This window comes from Melozone crissalis, unplaced genomic scaffold (genome assembly GCF_028551555.1).
Source record: "Melozone crissalis strain CALT ecotype California unplaced genomic scaffold, PUWL_Pcris_2 ptg000081l_1, whole genome shotgun sequence".
Lineage (NCBI taxonomy): Eukaryota > Metazoa > Chordata > Aves > Passeriformes > Passerellidae > Melozone > Melozone crissalis.
In genome coordinates, this window is record NW_026535858.1 from 5,164,025 (window position 1) to 5,191,744 (window position 27,720).

At 41.2% G+C, this 27,720-nt stretch overlaps 1 protein-coding gene across 4 annotated transcripts in view; it reads right to left on the reverse strand.

Moving 5' to 3' along the window:
• The window catches only part of EML6 (EMAP like 6), a 90,818-nt gene that overhangs the window by 19,943 nt on the left and 43,155 nt on the right, over positions 1-27,720 (reverse strand). For 3 of the 4 annotated variants that reach the window (XM_054290377.1, XM_054290375.1, XM_054290373.1), the window contains exons 8-27: positions 26,836-26,973; positions 25,035-25,291; positions 23,808-24,020; positions 23,017-23,184; positions 21,994-22,100; positions 20,058-20,176; positions 18,895-19,081; positions 18,147-18,252; positions 15,309-15,402; positions 12,546-12,646; positions 10,792-10,994; positions 9,446-9,557; positions 8,684-8,811; positions 7,252-7,393; positions 5,697-5,849; positions 5,320-5,451; positions 4,392-4,480; positions 3,617-3,793; positions 3,328-3,529; positions 3,023-3,149 (exon numbers count right to left, since the gene is read on the reverse strand). In XM_054290377.1, coding sequence (XP_054146352.1) covers positions 3,023-3,149; positions 3,328-3,529; positions 3,617-3,793; positions 4,392-4,480; positions 5,320-5,451; positions 5,697-5,849; positions 7,252-7,393; positions 8,684-8,811; positions 9,446-9,557; positions 10,792-10,994; positions 12,546-12,646; positions 15,309-15,402; positions 18,147-18,252; positions 18,895-19,081; positions 20,058-20,176; positions 21,994-22,100; positions 23,017-23,184; positions 23,808-24,020; positions 25,035-25,291; positions 26,836-26,973 — 2,955 coding nt within the window. Of the gene's footprint in view, positions 1-3,022; positions 3,150-3,327; positions 3,530-3,616; positions 3,794-4,391; positions 4,481-5,319; positions 5,452-5,696; positions 5,850-7,251; positions 7,394-8,683; positions 8,812-9,445; positions 9,558-10,791; positions 10,995-12,545; positions 12,647-15,308; positions 15,403-18,146; positions 18,253-18,894; positions 19,082-20,057; positions 20,177-21,993; positions 22,104-23,016; positions 23,185-23,807; positions 24,021-25,034; positions 25,292-26,835; positions 26,974-27,720 lie in introns of all 4 variants that reach the window. The other variant, XM_054290374.1, reaches the window with a different exon arrangement.

The window sequence follows — 27,720 nt, forward strand, 5'->3', positions numbered from 1 at the left end:
TATAACTGCAAGATATTTTAAAACTGTGCCCCAGCAACTTTGCCATCCTAAAGCTGTGGCTGCTGATGGAGACAGGAAATGTTAGATCCCCCCAAAAATACCAGGTCATGACTTGATTCAAATCCTGCAAATAAAATCTATCATGTAACTTCTACACTTCTCCAAGATATCTGCAGAATCAAGATTATTTTAATTACATTTGAGTTAGACAGGAAAAATAAATTTCATAAAGGGCTCTTATTTTCTTTTCTAAGGGAAAATGTTATTATTGCTCCTAAGTTTGTACTAATCACTGTACAGTTCAGCTCCCAACCCTACACTTGCAATCTTCTCAGGGATCCCATCACTGCTCCTGAGATCAAACTCCTCCTGAACTGAACAATGAATTGTTATTTCTAGAGAAATGATGTACCTGGAGCTTTTCAGATTCACCATTTTCTATTAGAGAAGCACAGAGTCCCCTGCAAGCTTACTCCAGCAAACAGAAGGATTAAACAGACGGATGAGTCTCGTTGGTGCCACACAGCACCTTTGGAAAGTGTTTGATTTCATAAGCTGGAAAGAAACTTCAGCAACAGTTCACCCTCTGAATATGAGTGTTAAAAGAAAAACCCCAGTGAGCTCCAAGTCATTGCCCCCAAGGAGCAGCTCACAGAAGCAGCCCCAGCTATTCCTACTTCTTGCTTAAACCAGAAACTTGCCTTTTCTCTTTTTTATCCCCCTTTCCTTAATTTAAATTGCTTAATTATGAGTTTCTTCTCACTACACCTTCAATATTTTTCCTTTCTCAAAGCCACAATGAAAATAGAGCAAGGGGGACACTCCAGGACCCTGACTAGATGTTGCAGTGAAGTGGGCCAGCAGTATTCCAGGCCTTGGGATTTACTCACAGTTTCTGTTCTAAGCAGCCCCCCAGCTTGTCCCACAGTTTTGAACACGTGGACAGTGAGTGCCAGTAAGTTACCAATGCCAGAATATTCAGGGCACAATCACTGGGGTCTTTAGACAGACACATGGCACAATCACAGAGGGAAAGATCTGGAATATTTCCCCCAGAAAAACTTCCTCCTCAAAAGCCTAGCAGGTTTCCTCACACACCTGCCTAAAAGAGAATGGAACACAACCTCTGGCTTCCCTTCTTCAAACCTGGAGGGGCTGGGAGAGCTCCTCCAGCTGTGCCTTTGGTAGAAAATCTAAAGCTTTGGGAGCTGCCTCCAATATTCCTTGCTGCCCTTCACTCAGCCCTGTGCACAGACATTTCAAGGCTCCACAGCCCCAAGGCCTGACTTGGCCTTAGGTTTCCCTAATCCTGTCTCACTGCACCCACACCCCAGCACCCTTCACAGCTTAAGGCCCTACCCAATCACAACACCCTCAGAAAGCAGTTTGGATGGCATTCAGCCATAAAGTTGCCACTTCGGATTATTTCACTATAAATTCTCACTATTTGTATTAATCCCTTGAAGACAGGGAAGTGAATTGATCTTTGAATTATGAGATTTGTTGTCAGATTGATCAAAGCAGCAAATTCCAAATACCAAAGGTGTGTTTGTACTGAAGCATCTGTAATTTTAAAAAGAGATTAAAATGTGTACAAGAGCTGTGACTCTTGAGCAGAAAAGATGGGAAGGAGAGTGATAAGGGTTTATTTTTAACCTAGATTAAAACAAAGTACAAAACTGTTGATAACACAGCATCATCACAGCAGAATAAAACAGCTGGGCAGTACAAATGTTTCTGGTGCAGAACATCTGTACCAATGCCACTTAGTATTCCTGTAACAATTTAGCAATTCACCCAAAATAAAATAACAATTTTCCTCTTTTTAACTCAATTTGCAAACATTTATGTTTACCAGATGATACACCATGCCTTTTTGTAGAAAGATGGAGGAACAAATTCTTTATTTGAGGAAAGGAGACATTCTTAAAAGAAATGGAAAAAGAGAAGGTTATGGTCCAACAAAATGGTTCATTGCAAAAATCACTGATCCTCTTCCTGCATGGTATTGTTAAAACATTGTGATGAAACAAAATGGGTGCAACATTTTTCTTCTTATTGTTCATACCCCACATTTCACACCCAATTCTCCTGGTTTGCACATTCACTGAGCAAAAATGATTAATTACTTTCTGTTCAATATGTTCAGCACTGCATTCTTTGAGAGCTTTAAAAATGAGAAACTCATTTTTTCCAAGGCTTACATGAGATTAGGAAGTATTATTAACTCCATTTTGTCTCTTGCAATAACAGAGCTGAGCTGAAAATCTTTCTGTGGGTTAACCCACAGCAGTCCTTGGTGTCAGTGCCCAGTGGGGGGCAAGGGCAGGGAAACTCCTGATAAAAAATGATCATTTCTAAGAAAATTCTCTATCAAAAGAGACAAAATGGATTCATAGCTGAGTCACCAGCTGGATTCACAGGTAGGGATTTACTGCTCCAGATTTTGAGGGGGAATTATTTACTGGTTATAGATGCTCCTGTTCTGTCCCATCAGATTTTAGCAGCCCCTCCTTTAGGTCTGTGTTTCACTGGACTCACCCTCTGTTCTTAGCTCTTACCTCTTTTCTTTGATCTCTCCAACACTGCTCCCCTTCCAGCTAAATTTTTAGAATATTTCAGCCTAAGGCCAGTGTGTGCCATGGGAAATTCCAGATTTAACAGTGACAACCCAACACAATTACAAGTGACTGAAAATCTTTTAATAAAAGCAACACCCAAAGCCTTAACCACAAAATATTTACAAGCTCACCACTACCACAAGTGCTCTGCTGCAGACACACACTGGTTAGGAGAGAATATCAATGCTCATGTGAATGCCAAAAGAGAACACAACACTCAGGGATGTGTCATATACACATATTTTCCTCCTTCACATAAACATGTCCATTTTCCTCCTTCACATAAAAATGTCATCTGGTGAATTTTAAAATTCCTGTCTTATTTCTAAGGACTAACTAGTTGAATGAAAAGAGATGTGCAAAAGGGCACACATGGAAGCAAAAGCCTTTGTGGGACATACCTCTCTTCCACTGAAACCTCCTTCAGCTGCTGATGGGGTTTTGTGCCTTCCATTTCTCGGATGCTCACTGCATAGATCTTAGTGGTGTAGTCAATTGCTTTTTCTCTTGCAACATCACTGTCATAACCTTAGAAAAACAAAACATGGAATAAAACAAACTACCCTTGTTTCATAGTGGGACAGGAGAGAACAACAATGAAAGGAAGGAAACAAATCCTACCAAGCTCTCCTTACACTGAAATTTAGCAAGTTAAATGCATGTGTGGATCTCTGATTAAGGCAAGGAAGAATGAAATCCTCTTTACCTCCATCCTCTTCTGCATCTGTGTCTGATTCTTCACTGTCCACCAGCTTGCTCTCCTGGATGCCCAGGAACTCCCTGGTCCAGATCATGAGGGCGGTGTCGGCGCCGCCCACGGTGAGGAGCACGGAGTCGTTGTGCAGCCACTGCACGTTGGTCACCTGGGCACTGTGCCCCACGTACTTCTTGAACCTGGCATGCTGGCCCTGCAGCACACAACACCCCCACTGGCACCCAGCAATCCTTCCTTCCTTCCTTTCCTCTCCCAGCACTGAAACCCACACACTTCTTACCTTCACTGGGTAGGAAAAGAGCTTCACAAACCCAAAATCGTCTCCCGTGGCCAGCAGGGTCCTGTCCTTGGTGAGACTGGCGGCGTTGACAACGGTGACATCGCTGTGCATGGGCCAGATCCCCTCACAGGTGGGACCCAGCACACATGTCCAGGTGTCCCATTCAATCTTCTCTATCTGCAGTAAAATTCCCCCAAAGAAGGCTGCTTACTTTAAACATACCAAATACATGCTATTTTCATGTGTAAAATTTTCTATGTTTGGCATTTTCATTTTAATGCTTTCAGTTCTTAAGAAACTGTGCTGTTAATTCAAATTGTGCATCTTCATCAAAAGGCTTAACACTTTAAACATTCCCATTTTTCCAAGGCAGAGCATGATTTGGATACAAATCTCCCTGAAGATTTTCAGATGTGCTAAACACTGGCAATTTTCTAGTCATGTAAAATTCTGTCACAAATAATCAGCTTGATGGAAAGCCAGGTCCTGCTGTTTGAAAGTGGTTTATAGCCCATGTGCAAAACCAGGTGGCTTTGAGAAGAGGATTTTGGCAAATGGCTTCTAATAAATAAATAAAAATAAATTTAGAGATACAAGCAGAAACCTGCACATTCTGCCATTTACAAGTGCTAGGAAAGACACTGTGGAATTACTAAGTAATTCTAATTCTAACCATTGTAAATAAAGCATTATAAAATGAAAAAAAATACACCACTTGAAGACAATTCTTTAAATTAATTTTCAAAGTAAAAATAATCCAGCCCACAATTCATACCTCAGCAATTCTTATAATATGTCTTTTCCCCCTTGGTGCTTCAAAAAATAGTTGTTCTTTGGCACCAGAATTGACTTGCAATAACTTCCCTGGATACAAAAGGAGAGTTTGTTATGAATCTTAATAATTATTGCGACAACTACAAACTTTCTTTTGATTGAGTGAAGAGATTTCTGGGGGTAAATTAAGAAATTATCCTCTAGAGAGTTATTCATAGCCAAAGTAACACAGAGGCTTGAATCACTCTTGTAAGGGTCCTATACTCTGATTAATGCAGAAGTAATATTTTAAATACCATCCAATATCCTTAAGAAGTTGCTGTTGCACAGCAAATCAGTTTCTGCTGATAGGGAATATTTTGCTTTATTTCCCCATCACACTAATGGAGGTCCAAAATAAATGGATGTGTTATTAATTTTCCTAATAATTTTACAAGGCAGCTTTGCCAAAAGTGGAACCTTTGCCAACTCCCATCCCTCCTGCACTCCCCAGAGGCAGAGCCAGCTCCACTCTGAGCTGTCCTGGGATGGGAAGTTTGCTGTGCCCACAGAGATGCTGTGGTTGCTGCCCCTGGCTCACAGCACGTTTTGGGGCTGGCCAAGAGCAGGGACAGAGCTCAGGCACACAGGGGGCCTCACACAGATCCCAGCTGCTCTGGGAAGGCTCACTGGCATGAGCTCATTATGGATCCTGCTGGACTTAATTAGCTGGGACCATCAGGCTCTAGCTTCTTGCAGGGATTGCCATGCAGAGCTCAGCAAGGAAAGGAAATTGGACACCAACAAATGTAATTGCACTGGATCCATGCAGTGCTCCGTGGGGAAACAGCATTTGCATCAGTGGTTGATCTCAATAACTGGAGGGGAACAGTTTCCTGCTATTCCACTTTATGGGTATTTCCAGTCTGTATCCCTGGCCAACACTTTACCTCTGGAGTCCCAGTCGATGTGGGTGATGTAGCTGGAGGCACCTTTGCAAATGCCAACCCTCTTGCTGGTCAGGACGTTGTAAATATCCACAAAGTTATCGTGGGAAGCCACAGCCAGGTACTTCCCTGATTCTGCAAGGAGGAGACACCGAGGTTATTAAAGGGTAAATGAACTGATACTGGTGTGGTTTTCACCACTGCAGTGAATTCACCAGGCAGGGTGGGCCTGTTCTAGGGCAGCCACATGGAATTGTGGAGTATTTAATACATGGAGCACACACAAAGCCAGCCTTCCTTTGGGACATTCAACCTTGCCTAGACAAGAGAAACAAACTGCAGGATAAAGACTCCTCTTCCACTTTATCACGTGGTTGTACCTCGTGAAAACTTTATATCCGAGATCATCTCCTTCCTGTGGTGGAAGGAGACCATGTCCTCCACAGTGTCGGCGTTCACCACCAGGAAGCTGCCGTCGTTCAGCCCGACCGCCAGCGCCTTCCCGTCGGGAGAGAAGGCACAGCAGCGCCCGCCTGAGGAGGCACACGGAAATGAGCCTGTCAGAAAAGCTGGGGCTGAGAAAACCATCAATGAACTGCAACTGGAAGGTTTCTACATCAACTATGTGATTTTAAAACGGATTTGTTATCTCTTGAGGAAGATATGTTACAGAGGGGTGTGATGGATGCTTCGTTACAGGGTTGACAATGATTTAATCTCTTTAGAAACAGGTTTATTGTAAATACCACCTTCCAGCCACATTCTAAACACACCAACGACAGAAATAAAACAAAAAACCCCACCCAAAACACATAGAGAAAGGAAATCCGGATGCAAAATTCAAAGATTCATTAAAGGCAGTGTATCTCTGCCTCAGCATTATTCCTGACATACTCTCCTACAGCTACCCTCATCCATTCCCAAGTCCACCCCTAAAAAAAAAAATCTAACTCTGTTTTCCCCCAGCTAGTTAAGGGTTCCTGTGCTCCAGATTTGTCACTGAAAATGAACAATTTAAAATTTCCTGAGAGATATCAATGAATTAATAAAATAAGAGTGATTTTGAGAAGGCAACATTTCAACATAGCTTATCTAATTTTATAGAGAGGAGAGGGCAGAAAAAGAGTTAATTTTTGAGAAGCTGGTTTAACAGGTAAAGATCATATTGACAGCAAAATATGACTGTGCTCAACTGTAGCCATGATATTTTCTGAAAAATCCTTTCCTTAAGATTTTTCCTCCTGAGAAGCTGAGAGGCCTCAGGAACAAAATGCAAACATTGATATCTGCTGCTGTGGAATGCAACAGGTGCATCTGGGATTGGTCTCATGTGGTTGTTTCTAATTAATGGCCAATCACAGTCAGCTGGCTCAGACTCTCTCTCTGAGACACAAGCCTTTTGTTGTCATTCTTTTTCTGTTCTTAGCTGACCTTCTGATTAAATCCTTTCTTCCCTTCTTTTAGTATAGTTTTAATATAATATATATATCATAAAATAATAAATCAGCCTTCTGAAACATGGAGTCAGATCCTCATCTCTTCCCTCATCCTCGGACCCCTGTGAACATGGTCACACTCAACATGCAGGAAATTGTATTTTTATCTTCATAAGGAAATTCTTTTATGTCAGCAACATACTGGCCTCAAGTATTCCTAGGCAGGAAAGTGATTCTGAGGTCAACTCATTCCCCTTGAAACTGGAGGAAAAGAGACTGAAGTTCATTTTATTATTATTCATTACAATAGATTACAGTCCTTTTTCTTCCCTCCCTTTGCACTGACTTGACACACGCCAAAGCCAATTTATTTCCTGCGCTCCCAATTTCTTAACGACCGTGTCCTTTGCCTAGGCAATTAATTAAATGCCCCAGAGGCAGAGAGGGAGCTGCTCCAGGAGCAGGGGATCCCTGGATGCCCAGGCCAAGGCAGAGTTACCTTTTTTGAGTTTCCTCACTGCCAGCATGCGGTGCTGTGCTGAGAGCTCCCAGATCCGCAGCGTTTTGTCGTCGCTCACCGTGGCGCACACGGGCAGGAGAGGATGAGCTGCCAGGCCCCACACTTCCCCCTCCATGTGGCCCTGCAGGAAAGCATTCCACACAAGAGGAAATAATAATAATGCCTGTGGGGCTGTGCAATAGGGTCTGACCTTGCCCTGCCTCATTTTGCAAGTCCCAGGCAGTGAAGCTGTGGGGGTACCAGTTGTTGGTTTCTCTGGGTCTGCACTGAAGGCATTTGAGATGGTAGCTCATGTTCAGACTCAGGTGTTTATAACTTCTTATCAGTAAAACAGTCTCAGTGCTGTGAGTTGGGCAGCTTTTCATTAGAAGGCACAAAATGGCCAACAATCTCTGTTCCATGGTCTTTTAAGACTGAACTATCCAATTAAGAACTGACATCTGGACTGTTTCCCTTTTAACCCAATTACTGATCCCAAAGGGCTGCAAAGGGGACTTTTCTGCTCAATTAGAAAGCATCACCCAAACCCATGAAGAAGGAGGAAGAAGAAACCCAGGATGCCATCCTGTGCCCTCCATCTTGCTTCCACCCACAACATACTAAAAATCCCCAAACCTAAATTTCTCAACAAATGATACACCTACACTACTCTCTATAATCTATTTCACACTTTTATGGATTCTAATCTGTTCTGGAGTTTAGGAAACTTCCTCCATGAATGAGGGTCAAAGTCAGTGCTCCCCTGGGGGTCAGGGCACCCCAGAGCACACAAAGAACTATTCCCTACACCCTGGGTTTCCACATAAAGCCTTCACCATCTCCTCTCTCCAAAGCTTTCTGCATTCCAAAAGACCTGAGCATTTGCTCTGTCCCCCCAACAGATGTCTAAAACACTCTTCCATACTCCCTTCCACTATTACTGGCTGTAATTCCTGCTCTTCCAGTATTCTCCTTTCCAAACTCGAGATTAATAGGGAACAGTTACACCCCAAACAGGACTTTATCCTGAAATCCTAAGATTGGCTAATCCTCAAACTTTATGTCCTTTTTTAGATCCTTGTTTGCCCAAAATGCACATAATATTTTGTTTTAATCTTGCCTCATATTCTCAGTTTTCCAAGCTGTTAATCACTCTTCCTGCTTTTTTCCAGCTTTCCTTCAGCTTGCATACAGTTTGCTGGCACTGCATATCAAGGTTAAATAATTTCTTACTGCTCTCAATCTGCATTAGTGGATGAGTTCAATGTTTTATAAAACACAACCTCACACATCTTGGATATGCAGTCATGCAGGCAAGACAAATTTGAAGGATTACTTCATGTGATCAAAATTTACTGAAAAAAGAACACCAAAGAACCAGCACTTCATAAAAATACAGGAAATAGTTTGCTATGGCAGATCCATACAGTACCTGAACAAGCAGAGTCATGGGCCCACTTTTATCAATTTCAAGGATTTCTCCATTTTTAGTTCCTACCAGGATGTGCCCATGTCCCAGGCTGATGGCTCGGATGGAGGGGTTGTCCTCTAAAAGCAAACCTGAAGAATGCCAGATTTAAAATTGTTTTTTTAAATTTCATACTCCTTGCAGTTTATATATAATTCAAATCTCTTCAAAATCATGAACATGAGATAAAACTGCCTGATCAAACTGCCAGATAATCCATGGATTCCTTAGTAATGCAGGGAGGGGAGTTTGTCTGTCCTGTGGCAATACAGTGACTGATATTTCACTGCTTGAACAGTGACAGGGACTGAGGGAGTTCCAGCACCTCAGAGTAATGCTGTGATTCCATATGAATATCCCTTTCCAGACTTCCACACTGAGGCCTGGGGAATTTAAAGGTCTTTCCACATCACAGGGAATGTGGCCAGCCAAGGAAACTGGACTGAGTTTGGAACTACCATACTCAAGGCTGGGGACATTTCTCCTTAAAATCATTTCACCAATGAAAACAAAGCCCAATGTCATGAAACAGAGGAGGGAATAGCAAAACAAACTATAAATGACAAGGAATACAAGAAATACATCTTCTGTGGATCAAGCCAGAACACTCCAGCACAGAGTAAGGTGTGTGTTGCTGTTCCCTTTGGCTTCTGGTGAGATGTGACACCCAGTCCCCACCCTTTACTGCCATTTACCACCCTCCAAGCACACACTGGAAGCCAATACCTTTAGAACTAGCAGAGAGTGCTGCTCTTTTGATAGCATATGTCTTCAGACACCTCTCAAACATGTCATCCCATAGGGCCACAATTCCATCTTTTCCACCCGTCACAAAGCCCTGCACAGCCACAGGAGCAGAACACACACAAATGTCAGCACTCAGGGAGAGATTCAAAAGGACATGGCCAAAGGCACAATAAAGCCTCCCCTGCTTTTTATTCATGTGTCAAACTAAAAATACTGGAGTCTGTACCTATGAGGGAAAAATTCAAGTGGACAAGAGGTGGAGTTGCTTTTCTAGGGTTATAAAGATTTGCAACCATATGGAGCACACACTGCTGTAAACAGGAATGCTGGACCAGGACATTTGCCTGCATGTGGGAACAGGGGATGGAAAAATGTGATTTACCCTTACAAGAGGCAATGGCTGGCAGTAACAGCTTCTCAAGTTATTCCAAATTCAATTGACTTAACAGATGCTTCAGCCCAAGTTCTAATAATGCATCAGGGACCAATTCTCTCATTAATTCCCTGGGTAGATTATCTGGGCCAAGTGAATGCAGAAGAGCATAAATAACTAACCAACAAAAATCTAAGTGAAGAGGATTTTCAGTGCCAAGATCAAACAGAAAAATTGATAGTAAAGCTGGGAACAATCAATTAGGGCCAGAAAGGATTGAGCCACGGGGATCTTAATTGACCTTGATATATAAAAATGTTAATAGCTAACATTCTTCTCATCCTTTACTTCTACAGTTGAAACCATAACCTCAAAAGGGACATTCCATTATCAACATTATCTTCAAATTGCCAGGGGCAAAACTTTGTCCTTAGCTCATTTGTGTGATGCAAATATTTTGCCATAATTTCTTTTATAGATGTATTGATGCAACTGAAAGAGAATTCTTTTGTTATCTGGAATAGTTAATTCAAAACCCAAAACCTTTGGGTTCCGAGTCTTAATCAAGACATTATCTGCCATCTTGACTAAGACACAATGATAATATTATTAAAAGATCATGATAATATTATTAAAAGATCATGTTTCATATTTTGGAAACTGGTAATGCACAAATGTTTTTGGGATCAGCTTGAAGAGGAAATGAATGTTACCCATTACTCCCTGTGGTTTGCACAAACATGAAAACCACACTCCTGAGCAGAGTGAGAAATAAATTCTGAATTTTTAGAGGTCAGAAAGCTGCTGGTCAGGTACCAGCACATGGAACAGGGTGCTTACAAATCCAGGTCTATCAAATAACAGATGTCATTCCTATTGGCTTTGTTTAATCGCAAACACCCTTAAAATCCATCAGTACAACAAAAATCCAGGTGAAGAAGGTGACAGATACCTTGTCCAGTGCATGCATGGCAAACACAGGTCCATCATGGGCCTTCACTGTCCTCAGCAGCAGGGTCTCCTTCCAGATGTAGATGTCCCCAGTGGCAGCCCCAGAGAACACGAGCTCCTCCCCGCGGCCGTACGAGACGCTCATCATGGTCTCCAGCTTCCCCACGCTCCCAAACGTGCCCCGCTTGGAGGTGAAGCCTCCACCTGCAAGAGCAGCACAGGCCTTGCTCTGCTTGGGCTGTACAGGACAAATGTTTGACCCCAAGATCCCCTGGGGCTGCCTGATAATGGAAATGCAGAAGGGAAAAGCACAACCAAAGAAAGTGAACGCAGCAGTGACAGCTCTGGAGCAGATCAGCCTCAGGTCTTCAGACTGCCTTCCCCAGCAGGAGATAAATTTGTCACCAAATTGTATTGTGCAAAACCAACTACTGCAATGTCTATTGTAGCCATAATATTTTCTGAAAAATCCTTTCTTTAGGATGTTTCCTCCTGAGAAGCTGAGAGGCCTCAAGAACAAAATGTAAACAATGATTATCTGCTGCTGTGGAATGCAACAGGTGCATCTGGGATTGGTCCATGTGGTTGTTTCTAATTAATGGCCCATCACAGTCAGCTGGCTCAGACTCTCTGTCCAAGACACAAGCTTTTGTTATCATTCCTTTTCTATTCTTAGCTAGCCTTCTGATTAAATCCTTTCTTCCATTCTTTTAGTATAGTTTTAATATAACATATATAATAAAACAATAAATCAAGCCTTCTGAAACATGGAGTCAGATCCTCGTCTCTTCCCTCACCCTCAGACCCCTGTGAACACCACCACAGTCTGGCAGGATGGATTTTGCCCACAGCAGCTTCTGCCATGCTGCTTCTCTGCAGAGGTGACCCCAAGCAGATTGGTTCAGCTGTCCCCTGGCACCCTGAGCTTTTGGCAGCAGGTTGCAGAATAAATGGCAGGGTCTGCTCCTCCAAATCACCACAGCCTTGCTTTGGGTCAGAAAGCAGAAGCAGCCATGAGGCCATGAATCAACGCTTAGGCAAAAATACACATAAATCACAAAACATCATTTGTACAGGTGGCCTTGTGTCAAGGCAATGTGGGCTTTACAGCTGACACCACACTAACTCCCCACTCCATTGAGCAAATCTGAATTAAAAATCACCATTTTTATTGGAAAGAAACTGTTCTTGGAGCAAGATGCTGCTTAATGCACATTCCCACCATGGAATTTGGCAAACAGCAATGCAAATCTACGTGATCACTGCAAAAATAACCTAAAGACTAAAAAAAAGCAGAAAAAAAATTATTTATCTGAGAGCAACTGAACCATTTGAATGCTTAAACTATGGTATGAAGTGTAGGAAGCTCTTGAAATGACCTAATTTTGAGTTGTTCTGAGTACTTGTGTCAGGTGTACACATCTAAAAGTCATGAAGAGCAAAAAATCCAGTCCTGAATAAAAAATATCCTCAATCAGAACCTGATTTTCTGGGAGCCAAGGATGCTTGCTTAGGAGAACGCCTTAATGTTATGATTAGAATCTAAACACAATTAACTGGAAATTCTTTCCAAGGAGGAAGGAATATTATGACATTTGCTGACTCAGAGGTGGGGTTTAACCCCTTTAATATTTTGGTAATTGGAAAAGTGCTTAACTAATAAAACAAATTCTTAAACTGGGAATATGATGTTCCTGTATTAAAAATGTTCACAAATTCCCATGTTAATAAAATATAAAATACTCAATACAGTACCTGTTTGCTGCCAGAATTTGATGTGCTTCATCCCAACTGTGACTAGTCTGTCCACATGATGTGGATTACACTTCACTACAAATATTTTATCTTTATGGCCCCTGCAATAGAAGTAGACATTTTAAAAGCTTGGCAAAAGATGACTTAAGATTTCAAACTAATTAAATCATTGATATAAATCATTTCCCGATCTAGCAAAAAGTAGAGAGCCATATTTCTAATCTGCAAGGGTTTAGTTCTGGGATTTTGCCTCATGGAGCTGGCAGGAGAATTTGAGCACACACCATGTGGGGACTACAGAAATGTGGGGAATAAAAATCCTCTCCCACTGAATTTCAGTTCATTTAAGTCATAACAAAGGAGCAGGCAGTAAAGGTCAAGGCAATTAAGAGAAGACATAAAGGTCAAGATAAGTATTTAAGTGCATGAGAACTCAATAAATATTAAAAGATACTCTGACAGGAAAATTGAGGAAGTGTTTAATCTGTGGGCTTCAAGACGGAAAACAAAATCACGAATTATAAAATTGTAGCAGTTCACTCAGCAGCACATTCACCTCCAGGTTTAGTTCTTGGGTAACTAAAGTTATGCTTGTTGATGTATTTATGGGAATTTTCAAGCTTGGGTCTTATCAAAGGAAAAATTATTCCCAGGTGTAAAGCATTAATTAAATCCATGTCAGTGTTTTACAAACCCCCAAAGCAGGAAGCACGAGCTTTTCACTATAATCTGCAGGTTTGTGCAAGGATTAAGTCACATTTTCCTGACAGGCTCAGCAGATGTAGAAAATCACGTGGTTCTGAAACCCCTCTGAGGGTCAGTATTCCATTTTAGTGGGAATGTCTGGATGCAAACCAGTCCTGGCCACCCCTGACATCTGCAGCGCATCATCCTGCAGTGCTGAGGTGTTTGCTTCCAACTTACTCAACAAGAATTTGAATGGAATTAGACAGGAGTTAGGAAAGCCAGGACAGGGGAACAAGCTGCATAATTTAGCTCTGAAACAATTAAAGCAAATAAATAAGAGTGTTCTTAATGTTGCAACAAAAAAAAAACCAAAAAAAACCCAAAAAGCTGAGAAGTCATGCTGAAATAAATCAGCCTAGAAAGATAAAGCAAAAAGAACATTCACAAAAAGCAAATCTAACTGCAGAATAACCACAATGAGTGTCTGTATATGGTGAATGGACACCCATTTTTCAGGTTTATATGGGTCCATATGATTGTAAGGAGATGTTCTTTTATTCTTGTGTGCAAAGGCCACATGAGGGCTTTTGTGTCTCTCTGTCCTCCTGTGCTCACCAGGACAGGGGAGTTGCATTTAGGCACTGCTAAAATTTAAACAATGGTTTAAACTGCAAGGTTTTAGAAGATACATTCATTTTTCTGCTCTCTGTGAGGACCCTGCATATTTTGAAGATAACAGATGAGCAATAATAGATGCACTGGGTACATGCAGCGTTACATGGTGAAAAGAACCCAAGTGCTCCATGTTTTATCTGTCCTGGGAGCAGCAGCACCAGGCAGTGACACAGCTTATCATTATCTTGTTTTTAAAAGCTTAAAGGTCAGCGTGGGAATACAGAAAGTATTTCTTTGCTTGCAAGTCAAGCACAATCTGTCTGGGGACAGCAGAACTGGGATTGCAAAGCCCAGGAAAATGTCACGTTTCACAGCACAGCCAGGGCTGTTGCTAAGCAAAGCCTGCAGCACAGATTTTAGACAGGATTTAAACCCTCACTGCCTAATAAACTGGATGTCTGAGGTGAAATTGTATAGCTAACAGACTGTGGTACACACACATGGAGTGAAACACTGATTTCTTCACTAATGGTACACTACTAACAGAGACTGCTGCCACCAGAAAATCTCATTTCTTCTGCAACACGTCACCATATAGTAATCAAAGTAAATTACCTTTCACAGGCACTTTTTTGCAGCTATACTAACAATTTCTACTGAGCAGTGCTACATTACATGGTTGCAGAGAGCACATGGAATTCTCTCCTAGCCTTTCTGGTCCATGCATCCATCCTCACAGGAATTCTGCTCAGTCCTGGTGACCAGGGGCATGCTTATTTTGTCCAAGGCTGAGACAGAAAGCAGGTTCTCAGAAGTTTGATTCTCCTACACTGAATAACTATTATTGCAATGCAATAGTTGAGTACAAAACAGCAAACATGTCACTTTGATCCAATTCTCTTCCCAGCACTGCTCCCTTCAGGAAAGCACCAAGGACTCTTCACTGTCAGGTTAGCAGCTGAGCTTTCCATTGGCCATTGGAAGAGCAAATGGCTCAGAAAAAGCTGGCTCAGAAGGAAGGCTGGATCAGCAGTGACTGAAATACTTATATAGAATAGAGAGAACTCTTTTTTCTTTTTAGAAAGTGATCTGGTGATTGATGGAACCCAGCACATCATTGAATACATAAAGGAAATGACACCTCTGGTGACTTCTGCCCTAAGCCAGGACACAAAACTGGAAGAAAATATTAAACTTCACTTGAAAAGCCTGAAACAAACCACAGTGCCAACGTGGCTCTCCCAACAGAAAGGATAAGAACTCCTGACAGAAATAGTTCACACAATTTCCAAACACTGGGCTGTGCATCCCCAGGTTTTTAATCTGGGTATGTTGCTCTGAAACACCATCCTGCTTTCAGAGGGGAGTTCTGCTTTATTTCTTTGTTCATAGGAAAAATGTGAATGAGGTTATTCAGAAAAAAAGCAATCAGAGGGGATTTTAACCCGTGGGTATCCTTACCTGGTTGTTGCCAGCTTTTCTCCCTTTTTCCAGTCCCAGAACACAATGGCATGGTTATCATCCAGCCCCACAGATGCCAAACATTTCCCATCAGCTGCACAGAAGCAATACTGAGTGTTAAAGGTGCTGAGGCTTTAGCTGAAAATGTAACAGGCAATGAACCAACAATCACATTGCAAACTGAATTTCTAATCTGGTATTATAAATGAAGCAAAAAAACCTCCCAAATTAAGTTTGGGAAATTGGAGTTCAGATCTTTTCCCTAAGGCAGACACAAAGCATTCCTATGTGTAAGTGCAAGGAAAACAGGGAAGATCAAACAAGACAATGAAAGTCAATTCATAAAGCTCAAGCACTCTAAATTCACGTTGCATTTTATTTGAAATATTTCTGATAGATAATGCTTCTTTTCTTTGCTTGAAATGGTGCAGAGATTTACCAGTGTATGAAATGTTCATAGGCAGGGTGATGAAACTATAAATACAATATAAAATTTTAAGGCTAAAAATAACTGCTGGCTATCTTCACTTGCACTGCAGGAAAGACACAGCAGGACTGATAATGAGAGCAAGGAAAGCCAGAAGAGAAAATCATCCATAATTCAACAGTACCCAGGCACTCTTGCCACATGTATAAAATAATGATAAACACAACCATCTCTAACGTTTTAGAGACAAACTTCTGTGCTGACATTCTACAAAGTTTATAAAACTAAGCCATGATTATTGCAGCCTATGATAAGATAATTTACAGGGTGCAGGAGGAGCTGATCACCTGCCTGGCTTTTTTAACTGCACAAAAGTCACAGCTGGAGAGAACAGAGCTGGGTAGGGACTGAACAAATGGGCTGGGAATGGGCTTCTCACAGAAATGAATGGTGTGAAGGACTCGGCTTGGGCATATTTGACTTCAAGGAGAAAAAGAGAGTAATTGATATAAATTACTCTATCAGAACTGCTGCAGATTTCACAGGGCTGAGTAAGTTCTCACAGACTTTAATGACTGAGTCCTACTAAAAGCAAGTCAAGAAGGAGAAGGGGAATTTAAGAATCAGTAGGAAAGAAACAGGACCAAGTGGAAGAAGCAGAATAAGGTAGGAAGAAATGAAGTGAAAATACAGGACAGGAAACCAAAACTGAGTTTATATAAAAAATCCCCAAACAACACAACAATTGAAACTTTATGCACTTGAAACAGGAGGTTTATGCACTAATATGGACTATAGCCTCCAAACAATATCCCAAGGTATAAATGTTAAATTAGCCACCAGAGGGCACAGCCAAACGTTGCAGGAATGAAATGATCTTCTCCGACTCACAGCGTCCTGAGAAGGGCTGCACAAGAAGGACCCAGCTTTCAGAAATGGGCAGCAGCTGATGGTTTAGAGACAGAACTGGGGGGAAAAGTCAGCTGCTTCACCAACTACAGCCAGAAAAGGCTGGGAGCTCCAGGTTTCTATCTTTAAGCTCCAAATAGTGTGATCTGAACCTAACTTTGAAAGCTCTGTTATTAAGACAATGCAAATCCCCTACACAGGGCAGTGCAGCCCCTGATCCTGCAGGGAGCTGCACAATTGCTCAGCTCTGTCCCTGTCCATGCCAAGAATCCCAACTAAAGGCAGTCAGGAATGCAGTGTGTGCATTATGCTCAGGATCAGGTCCTAAAGCAACACTGTAATGTTGAGTGGTTGCTACTTTTTAAAAGACATTCAGTATTTTTTACAGATTTATGCCCACAGAATATTTGGTCAGTTTATTCTTTACAGGCACAAGGGTTCCAAGATCCAGAATATTCCCACTTGGACAGGAATTTACTTGGTGTTAAAAATGCAAACTACAAAGAATTTTCAAATATAGGAATGTTTGTTCAATTAAGGATCTTATCAAGAAGTTTTTTGACATCTATGCACATTATCTAATACCAGTTAAATCATTCTTTTCCATTTTTCTTCCTTCTGGCACTTTATCTCCTTTCAGAGTGAGCTTATATACCACAGTGGGTCAGCAATTTCACATCTGAATTCCAGCTCTTGGATGAACACCAGGGCTCCTCTCCTGATAATGGAATATGACTGAGTTCCACAGATTTATCTTTGTGGAAGTCAAACTTCTTTTGTATAGTCTTGTCTTACAAATGTGATCTACATCCTAATGAATTCTTACCTCATTTCTGGAGAGCAGAATATGAAATAAGCCATGTTTAATTGAAAAAAAAAAATCAGATCAAGTAGAGGATAGTTCAGATAAAGTAATCTCTTAATTTTTTTCATAGAGAAGGGAGAATGAATTTTCAAGGCCTTTTATGAAGATACAGAAGTATTTAAGTCCCCACCATATGGATGATATTCTTCAGTGCTGCACACAGGAATTATCCCTTAAGAACTGAGACAGCTCAGGGCAGCCAGCTTGGAAAGACAAGTGGGAGAGACAGCAGACAACTGTTTGTCATATTTACTTCTTCTGTAAACTCATGGAAAAATATGGCAATTGTTAGCAAATGCAAAGAGTTGGATGAGCCCAGAGGTGACATTTCCAACTCATTCATATGCTTTGAGTCACCATCCTGCCTGCTTTAGAATTCTCACAGGACCATGTAGAGAGTGACCAGAATTCCAACTGCACACTTGGTATTATCTGCTAGACACCACCCAAATCAATCATTGACCAAGCGACCAAAGGCCCACAACTGACTTCACCACACACACTGTTTTTATCCCAAGTCAGCAAGCTTCCATGTAAAATTGGTACTGGCTGCAATTTTACACCTCTTTGAATTAACATTTCATCACCAGGACTGCTTTTAAATTCATCATTTAGATAAACATAGGCTGTGGCTCACCTGAAAAATCCAGTGCACACACTCCTCTCTGGTGCTGGCCTTTGAGCAAGGATAAACATTTCAGGGTCTGGGTGTCCCAAACATGGATAGCAGCATCTCTTCCAACCTAGATCAGAGGGTTAATTGGGCTCTCTGCCCACAGAAGTACAAAGCACACCAATAACAGTAATTAGCATTATCATATCTTTAAAACCCTACAGAGGTTTGTCATTTGCCCTATTTTATCTTTTTCAAGATTTATTTTTTCATTCAGGGAAATATCAGTGGATGGTCTCTAAAACTATCACTATTCAGTGGAACATTCATAGTATCATTTATCCTGATTTCCGAATGAATATACTGAATGTATACACTGAATACATCATGTTCAGTACCAGATATCAGCAAAGTGCCCATCAGCGTTTATCTGAGCAAAGTTGTTGAAAGCTCCTACAGTATATACAAAAATACTGCAACTGAGTCATGGAAGTCCAAAACCTTCTAGGAAGGAGATAAAATATAGCTCCTGTGTTTTACATGAGAGATTAAAAGTAAATATAAGACTTTTGAAGGCCACAGCACAAGACTGGCAGTGTTTATCTTATATAGGAATGGTTTCATAATCACCTCCAAGAGTTTCAGCAGGGAAATAGGAAACATCATTCAGTTTGCCCAGATTTAGGAGGAAACAATACACGTGAGGAAAAAGAAAATGGCTTTTTTTCTAATTCTATATAGAACATGATTGCTGTCACTTTGAACTCCCCACCTGCCCAGTAGCCACATAGTCCTTGATGGGGTGGATGCTGAGGCTGAGGATGTCGTCGTCGTGGCCGAGGTAGAGGCGCTGCGAGTGCTGCTGCCGGTTGTACACGACGGCCACAGCGGCGATGTGATAAACCACCTCCCCTGCCTGCGTGTAGAACAGGTTGTTCCTGCAGTCATAGCCCCTGTACCTGCAGCAAACACCAAATAAACACCTGGCTGCAGGAGATGTGATAAACCACCTCCCCTCCTGCAGTCACAGCCCCTGTACCTGCAGCAAACACCAAACACCTGGCTGTAGGTGATATGATAAACCACCTCCCCTGCCTGCGTGTAGAACATGTTGTTCCTGCAGTCATAGCCCCTGTACCTGCAGCAAACACCAAAACCCAAACACCTGGCTGCAGGAGATGTGATAAACCACCTCCCCTGCCTGTAGAACAGGTTGTTCCTGCAGTCACAGCCCCTGTACCTGCAGCAGACATCAAATATCTCATGGCTGCCCCACAGCTGCTTGGGAAATCTGTGCTACAGATTTGTGTGTTAAAGGAAAGGAGTCCTGAGGCTCCTCTGTGATACTTCTGAGCTCCAGCTCAGAAGATCTTCTCAAGGGTTACTTTGCACTCAATTCCTAAATCAGCGCTGATTTCACAAAAAGGCTGTATCTTTTACACAGAATTGTGTCCAGGTAAGCTTCATGAGGAATTGGATTGGAGCAGAAATCTATCAGGCATTTGAACAAATCCCAGCTATTACAAAGACTCCAGGAAACACCAGGTGTATGAGCAACAAGTATAAAATGTAATTTCATAAAACTCAACAGTGATTTATTATTTATCAGTGTCACAAGCTTCCCCTGTTCTTTAACAAAGAGAATCCTGGAATGGGCTGGGCTGGAAGGGACCTTATGGATCACCCACTCTGCCTCCTGCCATAGGCAGAGACATCCCCCACTGCACCAGGCTGCTCAGAGCTCCATCCATCCTAAAACAAAACTGAAAACAGAAAAGCTATACCTGATATTCTAATAATTACCACAGTAAAAATGACAAGTTAATTGTGGGTAAGCACCACAAAATGCTTTGCTTATGCTCTGATAAGAGTTGTCAGAGCACCCCAGCAATGTTAATCAATCAGAAATAGCAAATATTATTTTTGTTACCCTACCCATGGATAAACTGCAGCTTCAAGCTGTCCTCAGGTGCTCTCTCTCTCTTAAGGAAGGGCACAGAATGGTTTTTCTCTTTACTTTGCTGTTTCAGCTGAGGTAGGTCTTCTTTGTAAACCTAAAGAAGAATTGCTAAAGTTAACTGCACGTCTCTGCTTTTCTGAATATCTGTGTATGTGAGTGAAAGTGACTTTAAGCATGAAATTTAATATATGCTAATGTGATGTAGAGTGGTTACAATGCAGAGGCAGGCACTATTGTCCCCAGCCTTCAGATGATAATAAATGTTTCCTGAACAATGAATTCTCCTGGCCTGAGTGGCCCAGAACAGCAATCTGGAGCAGCAGCAGCAGAGTGCATTCTTTCTAGAAGATTCCAGTGTCACTTAGTGAAAAGCAATGTAAATAGTGACTGAGAGTCTCCAGGTGTTCCTTAATTTCATCTGCGCTGCAGTGTCCAAGCTCAAAGCTGAGCATGAACTGCTCCTGTCTCAGGATTATGGTGAAATACACAAGAACCAAAAGCACTTCAGTGATCTGCCAACAACCCCAAAGTATAATTACAGCTCTATAAATACACAAAATACTTTCCATTTTAACACTTTAGAAATGGTGAAATTCTGTGGAGATACTAAAGGTGTTTGAAGCATCCTTAAACAAAATCCATCTAAATGCAGAAACGTAGGTTTAGTGTTTGTTTTCTGTGCCCACATTTCTTGGACAAATGGACAATAAAATTGCCACTCCCACAGAAATCTACCTGACTTTCAAGAAGCAACACTGGATTTTTGGAAGAAAGGAGAAGAAACAAACAAACTCAGTGAAACAAAATAGTGGAGCATCATGTTCTGATGCATCTCAAAATGTAGAATCCTCTCTGCTGTTTCAGCCATAATATTAAAAAGAAAAAAAAAAAAACAAAAAACAAACCAAACCTCAATTCTCAAAGTAAGATTAATGTTGTTATTTCCTTGTGCTTTTGTCAATTATTTCCTTTAACAAAATGCCAAATGCAGCTTCTGCTTGGGGCTGTCTCCCATTTCCCATGAGAGATGCTATTTTAAAGATGCTCCTGGTTTTCCATGCATTAACCTGCCTGGAATATTGCTCTTGAACTGCCTGCAATGATATTGTCACTTGTAGTTTTTAAACCCAGATGTCCTTTTTGACACACAGACAGTGTGGAGGAGGATGATGGCTGATTTGAATACAGATGGAAAATCAGGAGGAGGAGGGGAGGAGGAGAATGACCAGCACTCCAGTGAAACTGGGAGTGAATGGAACAGAGAGAATTTGGCAAAATCTGTTTCATTTGTCATTCATGATTGATCTCTGTAACAAACAGGTGAAAGAGGCTGTTGGCAGAAGGACCTATGCAATTTATTGCAGTCTAGAAAGTGAGGTGAAAAGATAAAGAATGCCCTTGCTTCAAGCCTGGCATATTAGAGGTGAGCTTCCCACATCCCAGAAAGCAGCCCCACACCAGCCATTAAATCCCTTAAATCAACATGAACCAACTTATTTTGTGATTTTCCCCCTTAGTACAAGATCCAAGTCCTGCTCTGAGGGATTTCTGACCTTCCCCATTGCAGCTGAGAGCTCACTGGACAAGGGGACAGGCAATACTCAAAATGACCACAGCTCCTGGAACCAGGTTCTAGTCACTTGTAAATAGAGTCCAAATCAGAGTGGTTTGGCTTGGGAGGGACCTTAAAGATCATCTTCAAACCCCCAAAACACTTCTAAATTCTTTTCTCCAAACCCTTTCAAATTCTCATCTCCAGCTCAAGGGTTTATGTAGATTGGTTGCATAATCAGCTGAATTCCATCAAAATAACTGAGAGCAGTCCATGAGTCAGCAGTAAACTTCCTCTCTGTGCTGAACAGGGATGGGAACTTGCCAGGTAATTGGCCCTGGGGGTTATTTCACACTCACCTGGCGATCATAGTTGATTTGAGCTTCCTGCTCAATGTCAGAATCCAGCTCTGGCACGTCAGATAAATCTGAATCTGATTCCTCACTGTAGGAATCAACACCACCCTCTGCTTAAAAAAAAAAAAATTAAAAATCTATATATTGAACACATGAAATCACAGGAAAATAGTATGTGACATTTTTATATAATTGAGACTATGGGCAAAGCAGTATTCAAGAAATCTGGAAGCTCAAGCAGCTTGTAAAAGTCACGGGGCCTGACTGAATGTGTCAGCCTTCATTTCTGTCTCTCCTGTTTCCCTGCCCAGGGCAGGAAGGTGGCAGAAAGAAGCAAAATCACTGAGCAGCTACTGGTACAGTTCCAGCATCAGAGAATTGTGCTTTCAAAACAGGGTCTGGAGAGCAGACACACAGAAATGACAAATAAAAGCGTTCACTGATCATTCTTTGTGCTTAAAATATTTGCTGTAATTTAGATAATTTACCAAATTGTGCATGTACAGAGTGAAATTTTGCCCTTCTGCTGCAGGGAATCCCAATTTTAGCAACCACCATGACACAGTTCATATGGCTTTGGTAGGATATTATAAAGATCATGACTATAACAAGAAGAATATCTGAGGTACAGCTACTGCATAAATATGAGAAATTTGTTGTGGATACGTGAGATTGCATTGAAATCTAAAATTAACAATTAAATGTGTAGTGTGACTTATGAATTCAGGTTAGATGGTTAAGGTTGGAAACTTAATTATCCAGTCCCTCTAAATGTCCTGTTTCACACACTTTGAGGAAAGCTGTTTATGTATTCCCAAACACAAATATTGCAGACTGCAGCAGCTTTTAATGTGGCCCAAACCAAGGCTTGTCTTTGACAGCTTCAATGTCCCAAACATGCTGAGTATATGCAATTCCAAAGAATTATGATTTTTTTTTCCTGCTAAATCAATAAGAGCTCTCCCAGCAGTGCAGCATTCTGTGCTGATTTAATTTAACAAATACTTGAACAGAGATGATGTTTACCTTGTGGGGAGGCTTCCAGGATGCCATTGGTTATCCCTTCTGGCACAAACCTCCACTGAAAAACGGAGTGATCGGCACCTCCTGTGCTCAAAACCCACTGGAAATCGTGGGACCAGCGCACATTGGTGACGTGGGCTGAGTGGCCAACGTATTTCCTGAATTTAGCTCCTGGAAACAACAGGAGAACTGCTGCTATGTGAGGGAAAAATTAACCTTATACTAATGAAGTTAGTTCCTAATAGAAACATACACTTGTGAAAGCTGAAAACAAAAAAAACATCAAATGCCTCATTTGATATGCTGATACAAAAGCAATTATGATATAAAAATAAGTAGACAATATCTTCAGCTGTCAGAAAAGCACTTCAGTCTTGGCAGGAAGTACCAGACACACACAAGGTGTAATTTTCACCTTTCTGGCCACGAGTGCCACTGTGAACTCAACACATGCATTACATTTTTTCTAAAACACAAATTTTGAAAATACACTGAGATGTGATATCAAATTAAACACTGAAGCTCACAGAAAGGCAAAAGATTGTTTGATTTGGATTGCTGGTTTTATGCTTGGCACAGTGCAAATCCTGAGGAAGCAGCCACACATTCTTAACACTTCTGAAAACAACTACAGAGAGGGTTAAAGTCTGCTCTCTGTATCCATTGATACTCACAGGAATTGTGCACACACTAATTGGAATTTTACACCAGAAAGAAAAGCCACCATTAGAAAATACACTGATCCAGTATTGAGGTGAATCTTGCATTTTCAGCCATACAAAATTCCATCTTACCTTTCTTTAGGCACGGAAATCTGAACAATTTCACCAGGCCAAAGTCATCACCAGTCACCAGCACGGAGCTGTTGTAATTCCCATCCACAGAGTTGACATCTGTGATGTTTGTGTATTTTGGCCAAATTCCACTCACTTCAGCTCCTATCACACAGGTCCATGAAGCCCAGTGAATCCCTTTGATCTCATCTTTGCTTGTTAGATGTTTCCCAGCTGAAAATGTGCAGGTGAATAACCAATTTCATCATTTGCTTTTTAGAAACTCTGTTTCTTTTCATCATATTTATCTGCGTATTCTAGCTGTAATTAATTTTTAACCTCAATTAAGAAGTCACAATCTTCCTTTAAATTACTATAATCTCTCATTTGTGGTGTTTGAGGACAGCACACATCTGAGGAGTTCTAATGCAGCTGCATTAGAAATAATTAGAATACTAATGAGAATTAGTATGCTAATTAGGATTGGCATGATAAAAACACATGGAAGTGGAAAAACTTCATAATTCCAAATCTACCAAAGAAATGCCTTCAGTAGAAAGTACTGTGAACAGCAAGAGTTCCTAGAATGCTTTCAAGTGCTTGTAGGTTAATAATGCACAATTTTAAATCATGCTCATGTGCCAGTAGGAGTTTTTCATCCACATTGAGTCCCTGAAATGCGAGTATTTGCTCAGTTAGCCATTCTGTAGTACTTTTTACTTACAGGGGCTGTTTTAGAGTTGATTGAAGGCTGCCAAACTAGCTCAAAAGAGCCCAAATTTTTATTTCTAAAGCTCTCTTCTGCAAAAAGTTTCCTCTAAATATTAGAAAGCATTCTCAAATAAGAATGAGAATAAGTCAATTAGTTATCAGTGTTGTTTCTACCAACAAGCTTTTACATTGAGAACCTCAGCAATTCAAGCTGACTCAAACAGTTCTCCTATATTTAGTTATAATCTTAAAAAGATTCTGATCACTAACAGGAATCATTCATCAAGAAAGGACAATAGGGACAGAGGGGCTTTGGTAGTTACCTAAGAGTGAGTCAAGCTGTAAAGGTTGCTATGAACAAAAATGCAATTTACACAGCAGAGACAGCCTTTCCTTAAAGCTGAGGATGTGAAAAAAACAAGTAGTGGGTATTTCTCTATGTTCCAGCCAGGAAACTCCACTTTCACCTGTAATATTTGTATCATATTTGTGGTGTTCTCTTCAACCAAAATCAAAATTTAATTGTTGTAAACTTACAAGGCATCTTGTAGAAGAGCCTCTCTCCAGCACCATCGTTGGTCTGCAGGAACTTGCTGTCCACAGACCAGTCAATGTGGGTGATGAAACTGGAGGATTTGCTGCATTCCCCAATTTTTTTGTATCTCTGGGCCACAGCGTAGATGTCCACGGGCCCATCGTTGGAGCCCACGGCCAGGTAGGAGCCATCGGGGGAAAACTTCATCTCATGGATCACCTCCTTGCGGTCCTTGATGTGAACCACCTCGGTCATGTCCCTGCAGGGGCCACAGGGCACAGTCACAGCTGCACACCAGCAATGTGCAAGGCACAGGTAAGATAGATGCACTGAATAATTTGTACAATAGAAATTAGATTTCGCTTTAAATATCCTTTTTTTTGGTGGATAACTTCCTATCGCTTCCATTGATTCTAAGCATTTTTTAAGCAGCAGATAGAAACCACTCTGCCTGTCCACCATGTTCTCTTCACCTGCTCCAATAAAGTACTTCAGTACTTCACTGAGATACAGTTTGTAAGTTTATCTTTTAAATCCTGACACATAGCACTGTTAAAAGCAGGGTCCTGAAAGGAGAAGCATTGATTCTAAACTTTTTTTAAGCAGCAGACAGAAACCACTCTGCCTGTCCACAACGTTCTTCATTCTCTTCACCTGCTCTAATGAAGGATTGCTAGCAGCATCCAAGCCAAATTTATTGAGATACATTTGGTAAGTCTATCTTTTGAATCCTGACACAAGGCACTGTTAAAAGCAGGGTCCTGAAAGGAGAAGCATTGATTTTAAGCATTTTTTAAGCAGCAGACAGAAACCACTCTGCCTGTCCACAGTGTTCTTCATTCTCTTCACCTGCTCTACTGAAGTAGTGCTAGTACTTCATTACTTTACTGTGATACATTTTGTAAGTTTATCTCTTAAATGTTGACACAGCACTGTTAAAAGCAAGGTTCTGAAAGGAGAGGCATTCCTAACCCAAGACAGAGATTTCCAGGAGGCATCAGATAAATTAACAAGGACAAGATTACTGGGAGACAAAGATGATTAACGTCTTTAGAAAAATAGTCACTGGCAAGGCTTTTAAATTAATATGAACGGCTCATTTAAGTTTTGTTGAAGTCACTCAAGCAGAGCATTATAGGGGTTTTCCCAGGCTTTTCCCTCCTATCAGTTTGGAGTTCCAAGTATTTTAAGTATATGTTTGGCAAACATAAGGAGTACAGTCAGGAGGGGGTAAATTCTTCCAGATATCAATTAAACAGCTTTTGTGTTTTGAAATCACAGTGGAGGTTTGGCCATTTCACTCTATGGCCCATCTAAGGCTTTACCTGCTTTTGTGCGCCCTCCATAACAGCATTTCAGACAGAAAATGCTTAAGATGCAGCCATGTAGAAAAAGGCTTTCCACTTACACAAAAAACAGAATTCAGGTTTATCTTGAAAATACTTACAAATGTCTTTTGATTACCAATTATTTTGCCTGGTGTGTGTATGACAGGAAATAAATCATCAGTGAAGATGATAGCTCTCCAAACTATGTTTTTTCTGTTGTGCACATTTCTTCTCACTAAATACCTGTATTTAGTAGCTTCAGTACCTTTAGTACCTTCAGACTACAGGAAAAGAGCCAAACCTGAAAATCTTAAATTTTATCAACATTATTCCTAAGAACCAATATTTTGAAATTTATTAAAGCACAGATTTTCTCCTCTTTGCCAAAATACCACCTTTTAAAAGGGATATGGATGCACCTGCAATTATTATTTCTTTTTCTTCTGATAAGATACCCAGTGTTTTCTCATCTTACCTGACTCTGAGGACGATGAAGGAGCCATCCTTCATCCCAAGTGCCAGCTGGGACCCGTCAGGGCTGAAGGACACGCTCCGCACGGCCTCCTCCATATTGCAGCGAGCGATCAAGGCATGGTCAGCAAGGCTCCACAACCTGCCCCAAGGGGAAGGAAAAGCAGGAGGGGGCTTTTCCTGACTGCCCAGGGTTTGGGTGTCTTCAGGAGGAACCCCAAAGGTCTAACTCAGCTGGGAAAATCACTTGCACACACCCCTTGTGTTAATACTGTGTAAAGGATTGAGCTCCTTTCAACCTGAACACAACTGTGGTAGAAGAAAACAGAGTGAAGCTCAATTTCATCATCATTTGGTGTTTGGTATTTCCAAACTTCCCTTATCTGACTGAATTCTCCAAAGTGAATAATAAAAATGAAGCTTCTGTAGACAGGAAGGGTCAATGCAGCTCAGAGTGAAATTTTCACTGAAAGCAACACTCAGGGAACATCAATATTCCAACCACAGGAAAGACTTTCTTGTCCTAACTCTGAATGAGCTAGGAGACAAAACTGCATAATGATTCCTTCATTCACATCAATGCAATTGAAAAGAATCAACCAGTAAATTGTGTCCTAAGACAAAGGCAAATAATGCCCCCATATTTTCCTGAAGGAATGGAAGGAGCTTCCCAAATCACTACAGGTTGACCCATCAGATCTCAGCAGGCTGCAATACTTAGAAATTTAAAGACCAAGTGAAATGATGGGGAAAAATGCATAAAAGACCTCTCTCAGGGTAGAAGAATTAAGAAAATACCCAACTATCTTTGTTTTGGTAGGCTAGAGTCATCAATGTAATGTCCTGATAACATCTTCAGTAAAATATGTGAATTTTGAATCAGATGTGA